The sequence below is a fragment of the Balaenoptera musculus genome, chromosome 14, assembly GCF_009873245.2.
Source record: "Balaenoptera musculus isolate JJ_BM4_2016_0621 chromosome 14, mBalMus1.pri.v3, whole genome shotgun sequence".
Classification (NCBI taxonomy): Eukaryota; Metazoa; Chordata; class Mammalia; order Artiodactyla; family Balaenopteridae; genus Balaenoptera; species Balaenoptera musculus.
The window spans coordinates 18,810,947-18,831,537 of record NC_045798.1 but is presented as its reverse complement, the minus strand read 5'-3'; the positions used below and the strand labels follow the sequence as shown (position 1 = coordinate 18,831,537).

General features: G+C 48.1%; 2 protein-coding genes across 10 annotated transcripts in view; one reads left to right on the top strand and one right to left on the bottom strand.

The window, feature by feature from the left end:
- Positions 1-12,090, bottom strand: part of KCTD10 (potassium channel tetramerization domain containing 10) — a 33,781-nt gene extending 21,691 nt beyond the window's left edge. For both annotated transcript variants that reach the window (XM_036822854.1, XM_036822855.1), the window contains exons 1-2: positions 11,988-12,090; positions 5,042-5,255 (exon numbers count right to left, since the gene is read on the bottom strand). In XM_036822854.1, coding sequence (XP_036678749.1) covers positions 5,042-5,255; positions 11,988-11,990 — 217 coding nt within the window. In that variant the 5' untranslated portion in view covers positions 11,991-12,090. The remainder of the gene's footprint in view (positions 1-5,041; positions 5,256-11,987) is intronic.
- Positions 12,091-12,369: 279 nt separating this feature from the next.
- The window catches only part of UBE3B (ubiquitin protein ligase E3B), a 67,461-nt gene continuing 59,239 nt past the window's right edge, over positions 12,370-20,591 (top strand). For 4 of the 8 annotated variants that reach the window (XR_005016151.1, XR_005016150.1, XM_036822847.1 and 1 more), the window contains exons 1-6: positions 12,370-12,520; positions 16,400-16,506; positions 17,894-18,075; positions 18,238-18,358; positions 19,676-19,735; positions 20,154-20,258. Coding sequence is in view for 6 of the 8 variants with exons in the window: in XM_036822847.1 (XP_036678742.1) it covers positions 17,915-18,075; positions 18,238-18,358; positions 19,676-19,735; positions 20,154-20,258 (447 nt within the window). In the remaining 2 variants the exon portion in view is untranslated. Of the gene's footprint in view, positions 12,521-14,215; positions 14,265-16,399; positions 16,507-17,893; positions 18,076-18,237; positions 18,359-19,675; positions 19,736-20,153; positions 20,259-20,591 lie in introns of all 8 variants that reach the window. The other 4 variants (XM_036822850.1, XM_036822848.1, XM_036822849.1 and 1 more) reach the window with 4 other exon arrangements.

Genomic DNA, 20,591 nt, shown 5'->3' with positions numbered 1-20,591 from the left:
GCTTTCACTGACCTCTCCTTCTCCATACTAAGGTATTTAGATTTTTATGGTCCCCAAACTTGCCTGTTCATAAGTTGCCTAAGGTACTTGGGTCCTTGTTACAAATTCAGACTCTTGGAAGTAGCCTCATTCCTGAATCAGAATCTCTAGGGCAGGGTTTCTCTGCCTCAGCACTACTGACACTTTAGACCGGGTAGTTCTTTGTTATGGAGAGACTCTCCAGGTCAAAAATCATCTCTGGTTGAGCACCACTGACTGAAATAGATCAAAGACCTAAATGTAAAAAATAATGTAAAAACTTCGAGGTATCAAAGTCAACAAATCAGATCGGGAGAAGATATTTACAACATAAGACCACAAAGAAATATGATCCAGAATATATACTTCTACAAAGAAAGAAAAAAAGGAAAACGGGAAAATGTGTAAAGATACTGTCCGGCAGCTAAATGATGAAACACAAGTGGCCAATAAACATAAGTCACTCAATGCACTGGAAATTAGGAAATGCTAAATAAAACAACAAAGTACCGTATCATAACCATCAGATTGGCAGTAAGTAAACAATGACAGGTGCCCAGTGTTGGCAAAAATTCAGACCCCTGTGGGGAGGATAACTGACACAGCCGCTGATACCTAATCAAGCCGAGGACATGATCCCCAATTCCCCTCTTGGGAATCAACTCCAGGACAGAGCTCCCGGTGGTGGGTAGGATCTTAATGCCGTGGGCCCTGGGGTGGCTGGCTGGGGCCTGGGGACTCCAGAGCTTCTTCATTCACCAAAGTAAAAATATTATTTTCTGGGTGTGCCATGATGTGGCAACGGTTGGGAAGCAGAGCCCACACATGCACTGGGAGAGTGCTGGAGAATGATAATATTCCCAACAGTGAACTCTGGAAACGGCCTAAATAACCATCACAGAACATGGATCCATAAACTGCATGGAACGCTCTACTTCAGGGAAATGTGTGAACTAGAGCTGTTTTTTCATGGATCAATCTCACAGGCATAATGCTCACTAAAGCAAAAGCTAAAAGGCTACGTACAAGCTATAACACGTAACACCATTTATATGATGTTTAAAAATGCACCAACTATACGGTGGTTACGGACATAAACAGTTGTAGTAACAGTAATCCGTGCAAAGCCCCACACCAGTGGTGCTCAGCCCTGGCCACGCATTAGAATCCCATGGCGAGCTCTTGAAGTCCTAAGCACACCACACCCTGTCCAGTTACATCTGGCTGAGGAGTGGGGGCGGGGCGGGGGGGGGGGGGGGACGGACGACAGGCATCAAGGTTTAGCTCTGAGGGTGACTCACCGTGCAGCAAAGACCGAAATCCACCCCAGTGACCCCACAGTCAAGCTACTTAGAGGTCATCGCTGGAAGGGAGAGAGGCAGAGAGGGTAAAGAGAAGCCCCATGGGTCCAGGTAATGTTTTAGTCCTTGTCTGAGTCGGGGCACAAGGGAGTTTGTTACATTATGCAGTTTAAACGCTTTCAACATATTACAGAATTTTGCATAAGGCAGGAGGCCTGGAGAGCTCAGGGAAACGGGTACTGCAGTTTTCCCGCTTATTACACTGCCCCACTGGTTTTCTAGGGAACGCGTACTGATTAGATAAATGACTCTCTTCTCTGATCTAGTTTATAGACGTCCTCACTCCAAAAACATTAGCCAGAGACCAGACACCATTTAAGGCGGGAAAGTACTACAAGCAACAGGGATGAAGCAGGCAACTACAGGTGAGGGCCGGACAGAAGTCATGTTACAAAAGGTGCCACATAAATCCACCCGCCAATGACGACAATGACAAGGGCTCCGGGAGAAATTCTAGCACTGCAGGAACTGAACCTTTTTGGGGAGGAGTCTGGGAAAGGCCTGATCACTGCCACCGTGTCCTCTCAGAAGAGCAACCCCTGTAGGGGGAACGTGAGACCGCCACACCCTCATCCCGCAAGGCCAAGGCAGGCCACTTCTCCCCAGCGTGCTGAGACCACTTCCCCATACCCCGCCCCCTCTACACCCCAGCCCAGGCAGGACTAAAGCAATAACAGACAGCCCCCATTTACTGAGTCTCCCAAAGTGCCGGGCATCCTGTCAAGGGCTTTCTAACGTCCTCATGTAATCCCCATGACAAGCCCGAAAAGCATTACCATTTGCAACTTTGAAATGAGGAAAGAGGCTCAGAGAAAAAGTCACTCGCCCAGTGTCACGTCACCAGTGAACAGCAAATGAGCCTGTATGAGCTCAATGCCCAATACGTGGAAACTGCTCCATAGAGGTTAGCTGGGACAGCTACCATGTGACAGAATAGGACTCAAATCCAGCTCCACCTCCAACACCCACGCTCCTCTCTGTTGAGGAATTACGTGCACACGGTATACAACTCAGGCAGGCAGAAGGGCGTGGAGTGCAAGAGAGTCTGCCTCCCACCCAGGACCCCAGGTCCCCTCCCCAGAAGCAACCAGCTTCTCAGGTATCCTGTACAGATTTCTAGCAACACAATGCATATGCTGTTCGGTATCTTCAGAGCCCTCGTTCTTTAACCAGCATGCCGTCCTGCTGGCTTCACTCGCCTGGGTGAGCCGCACTTGGCATTTGGGCCTGTTTGTGGCAAACTTCACTGCTGCCGACAAGCTTCCTGCCTGAAGGCCAGGGTGAAGCTGTGAGATGCAGAAAGTCTACCGCGTTTTGTAGATCCAAGGGCACGCCTAGGCCACAGGTCAGGCTGGGCAGGGTACTCCCTAGGGGCCAACAGGATTGCTCTGCCAGCACAGCGCTGGCTGGAAGACCAGACACCCAGCCTGACATCCCAGGCCCAAAAGGGCTTCATCTCTAAGCCGGTGGTTGGACCATAAGGCTGCCACACTCAGACGACCAGGCCTAGGGCTGGGCCCACATCAGACCACGCACGACAGACAGTAAGAGCCAGCAAGTCCTGGGTTCAGTAGCTTCATCGTTTCCAGCCCTGTAGCTTTTGAAAAAGCATTTCACCTCTCTGAGATGTGCATTTCTCACTTAGCAATCGGTAACCACAGCAGCCACCCCTTAAAGGGTTAAGGTGAGGCTTAAATGAGACAAAACCCATAAAAGGCCATACTGTGAGCTTTTCGTGATGACCTGAAGAGGGCTGGAGTTCTGTGAAGTGAAAACAGCTGAGGTTTGGAGTGTCAAAGGCAGCGCTGCTTCCCTGGAGATGCTGGGTTTTCCACGAAGCACGGAGAAAGGACATCCTCTGGCAGTTGTTTAGAAGCCTGCGCAGGCCCACTGGTTCCACTCTCGTGCGTCTCCCAGCTGGGGGATGGGAAAGCTTGTGGACTCTGTCTCCTTTGTGACACAGCATCAAGCCACCAAGGTGAGGGCTCTCAAGGAGACACGGCTTCCACTTTGCCTTTGAAGCGAGCCAGCCACTTTTCCTGAGCCCCGCCAGAGACTGGGCAGGGCGGAAGAAAGGCCACAACAATCCCGGGGTCTCAGATAAGGTCCACTTCCCTCAGCAGCTGGGGTGCTATTGTCTTGATTTCCACAAATACTCCCGGGCAATTCTGGGTGCGGCCCAGCAGAGGGGATCCTCCTACTCATAAAAACCCTGGCGTTTTCTGGGTGGGGCACGGAGGCAGCTCTGGGGCTCTGACCTCATTCACCTGCTGCTGGGCCAGAAACCCGAGTTTGTGGGGAACTCAGGGAAGTGGGACTGCAGGTCCCGCAGCAGCCTGGCTTCTCCAGGACACAGAGGGAGACGCCCCCACTAGCAGACAGTCCAGGGTGCGGTCCTCTTAGGATAGGAGAACACGCTGTGCACACCAGGCCCAGGGCCCCCAATCCCACCCCGCGTCAAAACTCGCCACTCTCCCAGGAACTACCATCTCGAGAAAGGCAGGGGCGTCAGCACAGAGGCCAGCCTCGGAAACAGGTAAGGTAGGGTCAAGCCAAGCCGTGGTCTGGCCTGGTCTCAAGCAAGCTCAGGCCAAGGAATGAAGGATGGGGCCATCTTTAAACCTCGTGTGACCTGCCCCATAAACCCAGCCAGGGAAGGATGCTCCCTCTTGCAGGGGTCTGAGTGTTCAAGGTGGGTGGGAAGTAGTTACGGGAAGCAGGACCATCTTAAACAATCCTTTGCCCTTCATTAACATGACTTTCCACAAAAAGAAAAAAAACCACGCACTGGGGACTTCCCTGGTGGTCCAGTGGGTAAGACTCCACGCTCCCAATGCAGGGGGCCTGGGTTCGATCCCTGGTCAGGGAACTAGATCCCGCATGCATGCCGCAACTAAGAAGCTCGCAGGCCGCAACTAAGAAGTCCGCATGCCACAACTAAGTTCCCATGCCGCAACTAAAAACAAACAAACAAAAACAAAAAACCCACGCATTGAATATACATATATTGAATGCTTACTATGGGCCAGCAGCCCCCCCGGGGTGGGTGTCATTGTGCCCATTTACCAGATGGAGAAATGAGACAACAACAGGCTAAACAACTTGATTAGGGTCACCAGACAAGAAAATGGGGAGCTGAGACTCCAAAATCCAGGTTTGTGAGTCTTTTATCAGGACCCCATCCTAGGAGGACAACGGTCCAGAGAAAACACTCCCACCTCTGTCACACTTGAGTTTCACTCTGACATCACAGAATCATGACCGAGAGAATGGGAAGAGAGCCAACCAGGGCAGCCAGTCCAGCATCCACTGTACAGAGCTGATGCCTGGGGTGGGGAAGTGACTTTCTCAAAGTCACACTGCAAATCAACAGTTAAGTCGAGATTATGACCCCCCCATCCCGCTGACTCCTACTCATCTTCCGCTCTCAGCTTAGGTGTCACCTCCTCAGGGAAGCCCTCCTTGACCACCTCCCCTTCCCCCCCGCCCCGATTAGATCCAGTCTCCCTGTTACTCACTCTCAAGGCTCCCTGCACGCCCAGTAACACTGAGCACAACAGGAAACCTGGGCCTGTGGACACTGCCTGTTTCACGTTGGTTTTCTGAACTGGAAGGAAGCCCTCGACCACAAGCACGTCCCAGGCCCCGGAGGCTGGGCTTACCTTCACTGTCCGTGAGCACCTCCATGCGCCCGCTGAACATGGCCTTCAGCATGGTGTCCTGCTTGGTCAGCGTCTGCATGGTGGTGTAGTACAGGGCTCCACCCACGTTCAGCTTCACGTACTTGGAGCTGGGGCTTGTGCCCTTGAACGAAGTGGTGCGGGTCGCAGCCGCTGGCACCGCTGAGCTCACCACACTTTCTCCTGACATCTCTTCCTGCCAGGGGACAGACACAGGGTCACTAGGGTCACAGCACCAGGCCTGATTTACTTTTTTCAGCCAGGGTGCTGCAGCTGGCCTCCAGATGTGTTCTGCTTAGTCCAAGCGTATACTGCATTGAAAACAAAGTTTGCTCCCAGCGTTGACAACTTGGGAGAATTCACAGGAAAATCTAGATTTCTGGCTTCTCTTAACATCAGAGGCCAACTAGGCCAGCAGGGGAACCAGTGGTGGGAGCTGGGGCGTCGGCTGCCCCATGGGGAGAAGCATGCACTCCCCAACCTGCCCCAAACTCCACGCAGACAGCCTCACACACTGGCTTCACTGCTGACCCTGCAAGTACCAGTTTGCCACTAAGTCCTGCATTACAAGGACTTCCTTTGTGCCCACTACCCGTATAAATGAACACCCTGGCTGCATCCTAAAGCGGCCCAAAGCACTGCCAAGGTCTCGTTTCCTTACTGTCACGCACCACGGAACAGCTAAAAGTGCCACTTTGCAGTTGAATTACCCAGGAAACAAGCTTTCAGGAAATTGAGTGGGGTCTCAACTACCATTCCCTTACAGGGAAAAAGTGTTTCTAAGGACTCAACAAAAGACATAAAAACTCTTGGAAGCAAGTTATTGCAAAATGGAGACTTCCTGTACTAGTGCTACCCCAACCAGCAAGATCCGCTGAGTCTCCCTGAAGAGCACTGCCAGCGACCATGTACATCCCCGTCAGAGAAATGGATGCAGCGTCTGATCTAAGCAGACGCAGGAAAGGAGACTGGTACCTGGCATGTGTGTATTCAAAGAAAACTTTTTTTTCCAAAATTTTTTTTTTTAATTGAAGTGTAGTTGATTTACAATGTTGTGCCCATCTCTGCTGTACAGCAAAGTGGCTCAGTTATACACACATATTTTTAATATTCTTTTCCATTATGGTTTATCATAGGATACTGAATATAGCTGCCCGTGCTATACAGTAGGACTTTGTTGTTTATCCATCCTATGTATAATAGTTTACATCTGCTAATCCCAAACTCCCAGTAGAAAACTTTTCTTGAATAGGGAACATTCTATAGCTGGAGATTCCGAGAGTGGCTGAGTCTTTACTGGATCTGGAGCACAGCACTGAGAAGGCAGCCCCTGCTGGCCAGGAGCTGGCCCGGCACTCACGCCGAGGCCTCGGGGTTCCCACAGAATGTAAATGACTTCACAGCACATCACCAGCAGACAAGGCAACTCGGCAGCTGACGCATCAAGATACAAGCGAGGCCGCTCTGTAATTATGTCTGAACACAGACAAAAACAAGGACATTGTCCCCCAAAAAATGACCAATTAAGAGTCATGGCTGCTTCTTTAACAATTAGAGCCCCATTCCATCTTTCCTGCCTTCAAGCGAGGAATTACTAAGACCCAATCCCAGAATTAGCCCTGTTTCCCGGCAGCATTCAACACAGAGCAAAGCCCCACTTCCCTGAGTCCTTCCCACAATCACCCACCAGAAGCCCGAGTCCTCTTTCTGAGACTCTCCACAGTTCTCCCTCAATGCACCAAGGAAACAAACCCAACTATGACTACAGACATACTCTTGGTGGTTTCAGCTGGAGGGCACTAACAACACAAAACCTTTAAAACTATACCCTGGACTGAAAAAGGACTGTTTTTTTTTTTTTTTTTTATTCTTTATGCTTTTCTTTTTCAGACCTCCCACAATAAACACGTATTACATTTATAGCTGGTAAAACACAAACGTTATTTTTTTTAGAATTTATTTATTTTTAATTAATTAATTAATTTATTATTTTTTGGCTGTGTTGGGTCTTCGTTGCTGCGCACAGGCTTTCTCTAGTTGAGGTGAGCGGGGGCTTCTCTTCCTTGCGGTGCGCAGGCTTCTCATGTTGAGAACACAGGCTCTAGGCATGCAGGCTTCATTAGTTGTGGCACGCGGGTTCTAGAGCGCAGGCTTAGTAGTTGTGGCGCATGGGCTTAGTTGCTCCGTGGCATGTGAGATCTTCCTGGACCAGCGCTCGAACCCAAGTCCCCTGCACTGGCAGACGGATTCTTAACCACTGCGCCAACAGGAAAGTCCCCACAAGTGTTATTTTTTAAATGGGCTAAGGGACTAACGGGTGGCAACCTGCCATCCACCAGTGACAGGAGAGGCAATGGCCAACTTGCTTGACCTCCATCCCCTCAAAAGAGTGGCCTGGAAATCACCCACTGGGGAACCCACTGTTGTCAGGGCACTGCAGAATGACATGGACGAAGAATGGCCTTCTGGGGGCTTCCCTGGTGGCGCAGTGGTTAAGAATCTGCCTGCCAATGCAGGGGACACGGGTTCGAGCCCTGGTCTGGGAAGATCCCACATGCCACGGAGCAACTGGGCCTGTGAGCCACAATTACTGAGCCTGCGTCTCTGGAGCCTGTTCTCCGCAACAAGAGAAGCCGCAATAGTGAGAGGTCCGCGCACCGTGATGAAGAGAGGCCCCCGCTTGCCGCAACTGGAGAAAGCCCTCGCACAGAAACGAAGACCCAACACAGCCATAAATAAATAAATAAATAAGAGATCGTCTTTTAAAAATAAATAAATAAATAAATATGTTTTGGGGAAATGGTATAGCATTTTGTAAGGCACTTACCGTGAAACAGACAAAGTCATAAAGAATAATTTTATGTGCTGTACTTTTTTTGCTCTCCAACACCTTTTTAAAGATAATTTGCATACACTAAAGTGTATTTTAAGTGTAGTTTGATGAGTTTGGGTCAACTTATGCATCTATGTAGCCCCTACTCAAATCAAGATAGAGAACATTTCCATCACTCCAGAAAGCCCCTCTCTGCCCTCTCCCACTCCTCCCTTCCAGGAGATACCACTGTTTTAATTTCTATCACCACATACCACCATTTAAATCCAAACAATGCTGGAAGACAGTTATCAGCATTTCCATTTTGTGGATCTGGATACCTCAGCCCGCAATCAGTCACTTCCCCAAGTGCACTGGTGACGGAGGTGTCTTGATGAGGAAGCGAGTGAAGGATGTGGGCAAGTCCTGCCTGGTCCCAAGCCCATGGTTTTATCAATGGTCATGCCTGGTATATACAGAGCTATGACACAGAAATTGAGAAAGGGGGCCCCACCCCCCATTCTTCAGAAAGTACAAAAAAGCTCTGAAAGAAAGACAGGAGGTCATGTGTGGCTGAGGGCTTGGGTTCGGAAGTCACACCTGAGTTTAGGCCCCAAGCCCTGCCACTTACCAGCTGTCTGAGTCTAGTCCCGTCTAGCGAGTGGGGACAGCGGCCACACCTCCCAGGGCTGCGGTGAGCGATGCCCCAGAGAGCACTCAGCCCAGCCCCTGCCTCAGAGCAACGCAAAGCACTCAAACTACGATGATCTGGGAATGCGTTCCAAGTCTCAAATTATCTTCTCTTTGAAGTCCATTTCCAGGTCTACTGACATTCGACCGAATCACTAAGAGATAAAGGCAGAAACCATGTTGATCTAGCTTGAGACTTCCAAATAGACAGAGAAAGCCCTGAACTTTTCCAGAGCCCACCCTTCCAAAGGTCAGTCACTTCAATACTAGGAGAGGCCCTTGGAAAAAAGATTCTGGCTGTGTTCATCCCTAAGCCTGAGTCACAGGGAGCGGAGGCCACAAAGCAGTAGACAATGAGCCTCTCACAGCAAACCTCTCTTCCGAGGCCTCCCCAGCCATCCCTGCTGGGATCCTGCCTTTGTTTCATCCTTAATGAGGTTGGGGAGGTGAGGCTGGAGAGAGCTCGACTGGTTACAAGAAACAGAGGTAATTAACACTTGCAGTATTGGTTACTGATTCTACTCAATCAGAAGTTTATTCTAGTTAGATCAATAAGTCCAGCCTTCTCTTTCCCACCTCCCCTGAGCATACTATTGCTGATTCTAAACAGTGGCTCTCCACTTAAAAAAAATCCTGATGCCTGGGCCCTACTCAGGGAAATTCTGATGCAATTGGTCTGGGGGTGTGGCTAGGCAATAGCACTTTAGAATTCCAACTCCCTAGGTGATTCCAATGTGCAGCCAAGATTTCAACACGCTGTTCTAAAAGTTCTGTGTCACCCCACTTCAATCAACCTATATTTAACTTCCTGGTCTTGGAGAAGCTCCCCAACCTCTGGCTCTATGAGCCCTATGAATTCCTGACCACACAGAAAAACAAACCGAATCAGAAACAAAAGCAGGCCCCTGCTTCACAGCTTCAGGCCACACACAGACAAGAAGCAACTGTACGCATGCTTAAAAAATAAAAATCAGCCTAAGGGGTAAAACCTTTGACTCGAAAGGAGACCCAGGCAAGTACAACAGGAAAAAAGGCACCAAATCCCTCACCCTTTGAAGTTTCCTCTACCTCTCTCAGTAGAACTGTCGTGTGTGTGTGTGTGTGTGTGTGTGTGTGTGTGTGTGTGTGTGTGTGTGTGTGTGTGTGTGTGTGTGTGTGTGTGTGTGTGTGGGAGATGTGTGTGGAAGGTCTGAACAAGAGTTCAGCAAACCTAAACTGCAGTTCTGTGTGACGTTCAGACAAATGGTTTCACCGAGTCTCAGCTTCCTAACTTGTAAAATGAAGTTAAAGCTATAATCTTCAGAATAACCCTCAAGGAATAAATGTTTAAGCATTTAGCGTAGTTTCCCTTTTGCTCAAGTTGTCCTTGAGGCCAGAGCTTCCCAGCCTTGGCTGCACTGAAATCACCTGGGTGCACTTAAAAAGTGCTGATGCCTTGGCTTCACCCAGAACAATTAATCAAATTGGGGAAGGGCGCGGCAACTCAGAAACTAGTGTTTAAAAAGCTCTTCAGGTGATTTTAATGTGCAGCCACAAAGCTCAGGTGTTCCTTTAACTAGCTAAGAGTCACTGCCTTGAGGCTAATTATAAAACTCCCCCTACCCCCCAAATCAGGGCACTTCTACAACTCAGAGGTCTGCTGTTCCATTTCAACAAAACTAGATTCAACCAGTGGACTTCCCTGGTGGCGCAGTGGTTAAGAATCTGCCTGCCAATGCTAAGGGAAATGGATTTGAGCCCTGGTCCGAGAAGATCCCACATGCCGTGGAGCATCTAAGCCCGTGCGCCACAACTACTGAGCCTGTGTGCCACAACTACTGAAGCCTGCGCGCCTAGAGACCACGCACCACAACGAAGAGTAGCCCCTGCTCGCCGCAACTAGATAAAGCCCGCACGCAGCAATGAAGACCCAATGCAGCCAAAAATAAGTAATTTATGAAAAAAATAAAAAATAAAAATAAATTCAACCAACCACATAACTGCAGCATTATTCTGCATCCAAAACTTACAGGAGAGCCACTGCTATTTCCAAGAGTTTTGTCTAATTACTTTCTCTTCCTGTGTTGAGCACACAAACCATTGGCCTATTTCTTTCAGCAGGCTAGTGAGGAAAACGTTATCATCACTCCATTTTTAAGGGGAAAAAAGTAAGTACCAGAACTATTAGGATCCTCTGACTCCCACTCTCATGCACCTCTCATTACAGAGCCCAAATCAAGAAATCATCACTCTCATCCCCTGCAGGGCTTGCTAAAACAGATTGCGGGTCCCCACCCCCAGACCGACTCAGTAGTCTGGTAGGTCTAGAAAACTTGGCTATTTCTAACAAGTTCCCAGGTGATGCTGCTGGTCTGGAGACCACAGTTTGAGAACCACTGCTTTAATGACTTCTCTCTCTCAAGTGGAACTTACTTTGCACAAAATGGAGCTGTTCAAAGTCAGATACAGGCTGAATCATTTTTTTCTTCAACATTGGCCTTGGGACCGGTGTTCCCTAAAGACTGCACTTGCCAGGTTAAAGACTTGGGGCAAACAAGTAAAAAGAGGGTCTGGGCTGAACTCTGGTCATTCCCACCCAGGGAAAAAGGGCTATTCAAGAACAGACCCTTGAAGGATTCCAAGCACAGAGAAACTTCCCACAGCTAGAAGATAAGAGTGTGAGACGTCCCCAGCTCCTTAGGTGTGGCCACCCCAGGTCTCGACGCAAGTGACTAGATAGGTACCCAGGCGCCAATTAAGGCGCTGGATTCCGTGGCGAAGGTACCCTGACCTCAGGACCCTGGCATCATACCTCCGCGGAGTTCCCAGCACCGAGCGCACGCCCGCCGGCGGGCTCCCTGGGTTTCTTTCCTCCGCTCCACTGGCCCGTGTGTTCAGACGCACTTGGAAGCCTCGTCCCCACTTCACCGAAACCCAGCGACTCTAGCACAACTTCCAAAAACCCCGAACACTCCACTCCAAGGAATCCCACTTCGCCCTCTCATAAACTACCCATTCTCCTTCACAACCCTGCCCAAATCCTCATTTTCCACTCCAGATGTCCATCTTCAGTGACATCTCTTTGTTCTCTTTACAATCACCAATTCTCATTTCCGACCAGCGCTCAAGTCTCAGAAACTGCCCCCCCTACTCATCCATGCACATATCTACTCCCCAAGCCCAAATGCCCTTTCCCGGATCCCCCAACAGCCAGGCACAGCACTCCCCTACACACACACGCGCACACACGCACACACACACTTCTCCGTCCAGAGCCCTTCCCCCACCCCCGGCCTCGCCCCCCATCCATTCCCCCAACCGCCTCTCTCCTATCGCGACAGTCCCTCATCAAACCCCCTCCTCTAGGTCCCTGCCCCCTTTATTCTATCTCTGCCCCGCTCTCTCGCCCGCCCAGAGCCCCCAGTCCGCGGGCAACGCCCTCCTTACCATGAAAAGCCGGAGGACGCCGGAGTCTCCAAACCCGGACTAAGAAAGACAGGAAACACCCAGCTCGCGTGAGCCTGGGGCGGAGGCGGGGCAGGGGCGGGAACTTCCGCACTCGGCCACGCCACTTCCGCCCCGCAGAGGACATCTTCCTAAAGGGTCCGTTGTACTCCTAGATATCGGCCGCTTTCCTTCCAAGTTTCCTGGCTGGAATGGGTTGCATCTCTCCTCGGCTGGGTCAGGCATTTATCCCGCTCCTAATGCTCCGCTTTTTTGGCTTCCATAGAGGAGGACAAAGTGCAGGGAGGTTTTCCTTTCCGGACGAAGAAGCTCTTCGGAACTGTCGTTTCCGGGACTGGATAGTTGTTTCCCAACGGAGCTCTCAGAGTGAACACCCCGGGGCAAGATGGCGGTCAGGCCTCGGCTCCTGCCCCGGGTCAGGCAGAGCTCGGGGGTCTTGGGCTGAGGCGGTGGTAAACTGCGGCCCCGACCCCGACCGCGGGGGCCTCGAGCGGATAAAGGTCTACGGCCTGCGGGTAGCGAGTGGCAACAGGGTTGTGGGTTCCCTGGGTAGTGGGGCCGGGGACTTGGAGGGAGGTGCCCCTGGGGCTGGGTCCCTGCTTCGCCTGGTCGGAGGGGCAGGTGCTGGGGGCTGGCTTTCAGGTTCCGGTGGGCGGTGGGGAGGGGGAGGGGTTCTCCGTGACCTTTTTATCTCTGGGGCCAATGAGATAAAAAGGGGCAATAGGCCTTTAAAGCGGACTAGCGCTGGACGAAAAATATTTGTTATTGTGGTTGTTGATGCCGAGGAAAGACGCCAGGCCGCAGGAGTCACCCAAACCGGAGTTCGAACCCTACTCACTGTAACCTTGGGTGAATTCCTTCCCCTCTGTGAGCCTTAGTTTCCAACTCTGTAAGATGGAGTAATTAGCTCGTGTCACGAAGGGTGTTGTGTAATTCAAGTTTTAGAACTATGTCTGACACTCAGCTCTCAGCGGAAGCAGCTGGTGTTAATCATATCAATAAAGAAAAGCTTGGTAGTAATCTGACTCTTAGCCCCACGGGCAGCCTTGCATTCTCGATTTTTCTTTGCCTTCCATGAATAGTGGCGTCCCTGGATCTTCTCTGTTTCACTTAAAATAAATAATTGCTTTGGGGTTAGAAGTGGGTTCAAATTCAGGAGCCTAGTGACCTCTGACAAGTCATGTCCCTCTCTACATTTCATTTTCTCTGTGTGAAGGTGGGATTTGATAGCATGCACCTACATAGGCTGTAGCCTTCAAAACCTGTTGCTTATTCTTAAGAAAGTTAGACTGTTGAGACCTGATAGAGCTGAAAAGACAGAGGTGGTTAAATATCTGTACAGTGTCTGAACCATGATCCACCCTTAACAAATGGTGATGGTCATTCAACTTGGCTGCCCAGCTATTCCCACCATAAGCGGAAAATTGTCTTGGGCTCAGATAGCAGTTATTTATGGTGCTTCACCTTTGGACTACACTCCCTAGACTGTCAGGCTCTTTCATAGTGCTCCATGAAGTTGGCCTGATCCAGAAAAGATTGATTTTGAACAGTCTCATGGAACTATAGAAGTAGCGAAGAGTCCTGACTCAGTATTAAAATATTGACTCTGCCCCTTTTGGGATTATGGGAGATATTATGGGAGATATTAAATGGGATTATGGGAGATATTAAATGATCTTATAGGGTTGCTCTTCTTGTTAGATGAGATCACATAGAAAGGACTTGACAGGCAGTGGGTACTCAAATCAACATGTTTCCTTTTGCTTTTCAGACCATCTTGGTTATCACCAAGCTCTTGTTTCCTAATCTTTCCACCTATAACATTTTTGTTTCCCTAACTGGATTGTAAACTTCTTAGGGACAGAACGGTAAAGCTCACCTGCTATCTGCTTTCAGATACTCCTTATTAACATTTTCCCATTTAATCTAATCACACTATCCTGATGAGTAAATCGAGATACAAGAAGGGTAAATTTTCATTTAATCCTTTTAGCAACTCTAGGAGGCAGGTACTATTATTATCCTCAATTTACAGATAAGGAAACTGAGGCCTAGAGAGGCTAAGTAACTTGGCCAAATAAGGTAGAACGAGAACTAGAGAGAACGAAGGGCTACTTTGATCCAAGGCTTTCTCTGCTACACACAGCCTTTTCTACACACAGCCTTTTCTACACACAGCCTTTTCTACACACAGCCTTTTCTACACACAGCCTTTTCTACACACAGCCTTTTCTTTGATTCTCCAGGACATTTAGCAGAGTAAGTACTTAATAAATACTTCTGATGTTTTTATTTGATTGATGAACTGTAATAGATGTTATGCAGGTAGAGGAGGTGAAAAAGAATTTGAAGAACTGCAAAGTATAGACCATTATGTGGTGTAAACAGAAACCAACATATAGCGTTGCCGAGGGGATGATGATCTCAAGGAAGGGATCTTATCCTGCAGGGCCCGCTGGGAGAGGTGAAGTTTTGAGATAGTCTTAGAGATACTTAGTTACAGTTGGCATGCAACCTCCTGTTTTTCTATTGGGAAAAAGTGCTCTCTTCTCCTTCTGCTCCCTCCCCTTCCTCCCCCTGCCCCCCAAGAGGGACTGTCTCCACGTCAAGGAAAGAGTATACCATTGTGCTCATGGCTTGGGCCGGCTTGTTTGTAGCTCTCAGGACCTTGAAGCTGTTACCCAATATAAACAGGGCCCAGGGTTCATAGCCCAAGTGACAAGACTGGTGAGTCTTAGTGCACCCAGGGATAGAAAAAACTCTTTAACGGGTGACTGTTATTTCCTACCCAGAGAACCATAGTGCCTGTACAGATGAGGGCCTCTGCTGAAGAGTTTTAAAAAAGAAAATCTTTGTGTCTATAAAAATAATACGTCAATTAGACCGACTGTGGGCCCGTCAGCCACCTCTATAGGTGCTCGATGTCATCATCTCATTCAGTGCTCATGATCGACCTCTAAGCTGATTAACAGACAAGACAGAACGACTCCGAGATAATCTCCCCCCCCCCCCCCCCCCCGCGGTACATGGCAGAGCTAGGGGCTGGCTCCAGCTCTGTGTGACTCACAGTGCCATGTCACCCTACCACATGCATTCTGTGGAGAATTCGGAAAACAGACTAGTTAGGGAAGCAAAATTTCCCACAGTTCCCCTACCTCAAAACAACCATTCTTTTTTTTAAAAATATTGAAGTATACTTGATGTACAATATCATATGTTACAGGTGTACAATATTATATATAAGTTACAGGTGTATAATATGGTGATTCACAATTTTTAAAGGTTTTACTCCATTTGTAGTTATAAAATACTGGCTGTATTCCCCATGTTGTACAAAAGATCCTTGTACCATATTTTATACCTTACAGTTTGTACCTCTTAATCCCTTACCCCTATACTGCCCCTTCCTCCTTCCCTCGCCCTACTGGTAACCAGTTGTTCTCTATATCTGTGAGTCTGCTTCTCTTTTGTTATATTCACTAGTTAAAACAACCATTCCTAAAGTGTTTTTTCCCCCCAGTTTTGTATCTACCTGCGCACGTGATTTTTTCTCTTTCGTTAAGTAATTGGGATCATGTTGTAATAGGGAAGAACCCTTTGTATTCTATTACAAGTTAATCACTAAAGGGATGTTGCCTGTAAGCTTAAATTATACATAATGGCCCACCTCTGGGAACCCTGCCTCCCAGGTAATGAGCATTAAGCTAAAATACATTTGTTTAGCTCACAGGAAACATCCTGACCGGGCCCACCTCTGAATGACTGCAAGGAGGAAGAAATTAACACACCCCCTCTGGAGGCTGACCAGAACCAGGAAATGTTTGACTTTACTCCCTCCCCTTTTAGTATAAAAGAAGCCTGAATTCTAACTCAGGCAAGATGGTTCTTTGGGGCATGAGTCCACCATCTTCTCAGTTTGCTGGCTTTCCAAATAAAATCGCTGTTCCTTGCCCCATCAACTCGTCTCTCGATTTATTGGCCTGTCGTGTGGCAAGCAGTATGACCTTGGACTCTGTCACAGTGTTGGTTCGCAGCCAGCCTCCTTTTCATTTCTTAGACATAAATAATTTTCCAACTTGCTGAAAATGTCAAACATAATTTGCAATGGCTTTTAAACATGTCATCCCCTCTGTTATTCTTGGTTGCCATCACAAAACATTTACAGCTTTAATTCAGCAACTTCTTTGGGCTTATTCTCAACCTATTCCCTTTAAACTGTGAGGACTGGGGAGATACGTCTACCATTTAGATCCAACATTAACTAAAGAGGACACAGATGTTTTTTTAAAACCAGAGGCACTGTCTTTATTACTTTTTCTCAGTGAGGAAGATATATGATGCCTACCTATAAAACTAATCCTAAATCTGGATTTTTTTTCTTCTGCTTCTGCCAGAAAACACAAGCTCCTCTGAAGTGAGAAGCTGTCCTCAGCTGTGAGCCCTGTGCAAAATCACTAATGACTGATTACCTGACATTTCTGCGTCACCGGCAGGTCCTCAGGTGAGTGCTCCTGACTTCCACTTCTGGGGCAGAGTGAATGGTTTGGAAGACTGGTACCTTTTTATTGCCTGTCTTCTCACGCTCCCTCCCGTCATCAGGTAAAAGCTTCAAGATAGTCTTACAGGTACTTAGTCACAGTTTGTGTGCAACCTCCTGTTTTACTATTGGGAAGAGGCTCTTTCTTCTGCTTCCTCCCCCCCCGACACCCCATGAGGGACTGTCTCCATGTTCATTTGTCTTGAGAAATACTGATGAGAGACCCACGTGTAGGAAAAGCCTTACTGTTTAACAGATGTGAATCAGTGTCGAACAGGGGCCACAGAGGTCCCCCGATGTGTTGACATGGGAGGAGCCTCTCGTGACCTTTTTATCCTTGGTGTTTTCACGTGGACACTGCTTTGAGTGAGGTAACCTGGTAAAGAGATGGTTTACAAGAAGTCTAGATTTCTGAGTAATTCATTTCAGTGCCTGTGTCAGCTGGTCTGATTATATATTTTGGATAGAATGACAAAGTTTTCAAGCATCTAAAGACATCATCTCAGTGTGGGAGGCTCTGTGGATCAGTGCTATGTGCTCTAGGCTGATAGCCAAAGCCATCCCTTTGGGAAAAGACAGTTACTGATGATTTAGATTAAAATGCAATGGCTAATTTAGAGCCTCTGTCCAAAAATACCAGTCCGTGCATGGGGGCCTTTCTGCTCTAACGTCTTCCTTAGCCCTTGGCAGGATGGGAACGGCAAGGACAACAGAATAAGTTACGCTTAAAACCAAACACGTTCGATTTAGTGGATTGTCTGGCATTCTGGAATCATGTACCTTTGGCTTTTTTAGTGTTTAAATGGCCCTTTAAAAAAAAATGAAAGGCTTCTTTTGTGCTGGGCACAAAGTAGGTATCAGTAAATGTTTGTTGAGTGAATGGATGAATAAGATAATGGTGACAGTAATAATTATGTTTAATGTTTTTCCCTCAAGTCTTTACTTGGCAAAATAAAAGTTGACTGCTCAGTGAAATATCCAGGGACCTTTGACTTAGAGGATGCCTGGTTTGAGTTAGAGCTTTGTGGGTGGAATTGATTCATGCTTTGTTTATTCATTAAACCATTGCAGAGCCGGACCCTATGCCAGGCACTCTGTGCTTTCTCTTAAAAAAATGTGATTACTTAATACAGGAAAAAGCATCGCTGGTCTGGGGAGTTGCATGAAAGGAGCCGACAGGAAGTTGGGACTTGTGCGGGGACAGCTATCAGCCCTTTGGGAGGGAGCTGGGGGGTCCCGAGTAGCTTTCTGCTGCTGCCCAAGTTCCTTCCTGCCCTTTGCTCCTGAGCCCCTTTCCGTGAGTGTTTTTCATATAATGACCTACATCAGCCACTTGCCATTTTCCTTGCAGGGTTTGTGCAAGTTTGCAGACATGTTCACTGTTTCTCAGACCTCGAGAGCTTGGTTCATTGATAGAGCCCGTCAGGCTCGAGAGGAAAGGCTGGTGCAGAAGGAGCGGGAGAGGGCAGCTGTGGAGATTCAGGCCCACGTACGGAGTTTTCTCTGTCGGCGTCGACTGCAAAGGGAAGTCAGGTGGGTGTCAGTAGCTCCTCAGCACGTTTTCTTTCGTTTCCAATTCATAGCAAAAAAAACCAAAAACAAAACCGATTGCTCTTCTCTTACAGTTCTTGAACAGCCTTCCAGCTGCTGTGAGCTCCTAATTTAAAACGTCTTTTTTTGCCCTTCCCTCCCTAGGAGAGAGATTGATGAGTTTTTTAAAGAAGATGACTCTGGGTCCAGTAAAAGAAGTGCACTTTGTATTTTTAAGACTGCCAGGAAACTGCTGTTCTTGTTCAGAATTAAAGAGGATGATGAGGTAAAATAATAATAGCAGACTCACATCGTGCTTGTTATGTGTCAGATCTTTTTATAAGTATTTGATAGATGTTAACTCATTTAGTCCTGACAGCAGCTCTATGAGACAGGTTCTGTTCCCCCCGCATCCTGCCCCTTTTGTTTTCTTGGAACCTGTTTCGTAGGGATTATGCCCAGTGCTGGGAATCATCACGATTGTTTTCACATTGACTCTTACAGGCACTTGTCCTCAGATGCGTAGGTTAGCAGATTTATGAGACACACATGGTACAAGTCATGATAAATGGTAACTGACAGGCGGTGGTGAGGACATCGGAGGAAGAGGTGGGCTGTGGCCTGCCATCAAAGGGGTGGCCGCTCCTCTGCTCCAGCCACTGGGGGACTGATACTCTGATTTTTTTAAAGACACTCCAGAGCTCTTTGACACTCAGTTTTCTAATTTGTAAAAATTGGCTGCTAATTTGAAATTTCTCTTAAAATCCTGCAAACCAAACAAAACAGGCTAGTTGTACCTTTGGAGTTAGAAAAATCAGCCTAGAAAGTAAAATTCCAGGGGAGCGGCTAGTCATCTGTAGCAGTACTAAGGAGACCCTTGAGGAGGGCCTCTGTGTTCCTGGGGGTTAGGCATCCATCACTGCTGAGCTTCACATGTGCCAGACCCTCTTCTGGGTACGGGGTCCCAGAAGGAAACAAAGTGGGCAAGGTCTGTAGCCTCGAGGAGCCTGTAGCCCAGCAGGAGAGAGAGGAGGACGCTGGCAGTAAACACAGTCACGCAGATGAGGACAGGCAGGCGCAGGGCGGTGACGCCTGTTGACAGAGGAGGAAACTCAGTCTGGTAGGGCAGCAGCCAGGGCCACACCTCTTTTAAGGGTGGATCCAGGGTTGGTACAGCCGGAGTGTACCACTTTTCTTGCTTTTGCATTTCAAGATGAAAGTGATGATAGGACAGTTTGTGAGGCAAAAGTCCGTATCCGTGGTGCTTACAAAATGGCAAATGGCTGAGCACAATTTAGGAGACAGCTGCTAGTCTGCAGGAATCCAGGCCAACTTTGCCAGGTTGATCTTGTTTTTCAAAAGGAGCCCCAGTCTAAAACACGTGTAGGGCTCATCCTGCCTGCAGGTCACCAGTTTGAGAGCCTTTCCTTAGGCTTCCTGATCCTCGGTCTCCACATCTACAAGTCGGAATTAAATAGGATCCCGACGTGAGTCATCTGGCATCAGGCCGGCACATCCGTGCCAGGGGCCCACGGAACATTTGCTGCTTTCTGATTTCTCCATTCGTTGTGAGAATTTATAACCCCCCATTCTGCCTCTGCAGAGATTTGAGAAGTTGTGTCGCTGCATCCTGAGCAGCATGGATGCTGAGAATGAACCCAAGGTAAGTGGGGCGGAAGCCAGAAAGTCTCCCACGACCCCTCAAGCTGGCCTGTTTGCCTCTGAAAATTCCTGTTGAATGTTCTGACTGTTGTGTATGACTCTGCATGTTCACACCCATATGCAAATAAGTAATGGATCGAAAACATTAACAAAGTACAGGTGAATTCCTTAGTCTTTGCATTATCCAAGAAGCTGTGTTCTGCTCTTGCCTCATACTCAGGATGGTAAATCCGCTTACCAGGCTATTTTTACCTTTGGGTTTAGTGTTAAAATAAGTCCTCCTTGCTGCTTATTTATCTGTTCATCCCCCTGCCTTATCTGGCTCTGGACCTAGCTAATTGGTCCCATTCCAGTAGCTGGAATGTGTGTCATTTGATCCCTGTAACTGCCCATTACATTTCTCTTTTTCCTGCTTGTAGGTATGGTACGTGTCCCAGGCTCTTTCCAAGGATCTCACCCTCCTATGGATTAAACAGATCAAAGACATTCTGTGGTATTGCTGTGAGTTTCTTGAGCAGCTCAAGGTAAAAAATAAAAACAAGACTGTAAATCTATCCCTCCCACTTGAGGCCTGTAGAATGTATTTTCAGAGTCCTCGTGGTTCCCTCATAGGTTATACCTTTGTGATGTATCAGTTGGAGTCTAGTAAAGAATTACTGGAGCCCCTGTTCCCAGAGAGAGTGAGTTAGATGCTGTTATCAACTTGAGAGCTTCTTTCATGCATGTTATTTTGAACATTGACCTGCACTTACCACAGTCTTGATGCCAGGGAATCTTGTCTTCCTTTCAGTGCTTTTGATATAGTGGATACTTTGTAGCTGGCATTATTATACTAGTCAGGCCCCTTGTTACAGTGC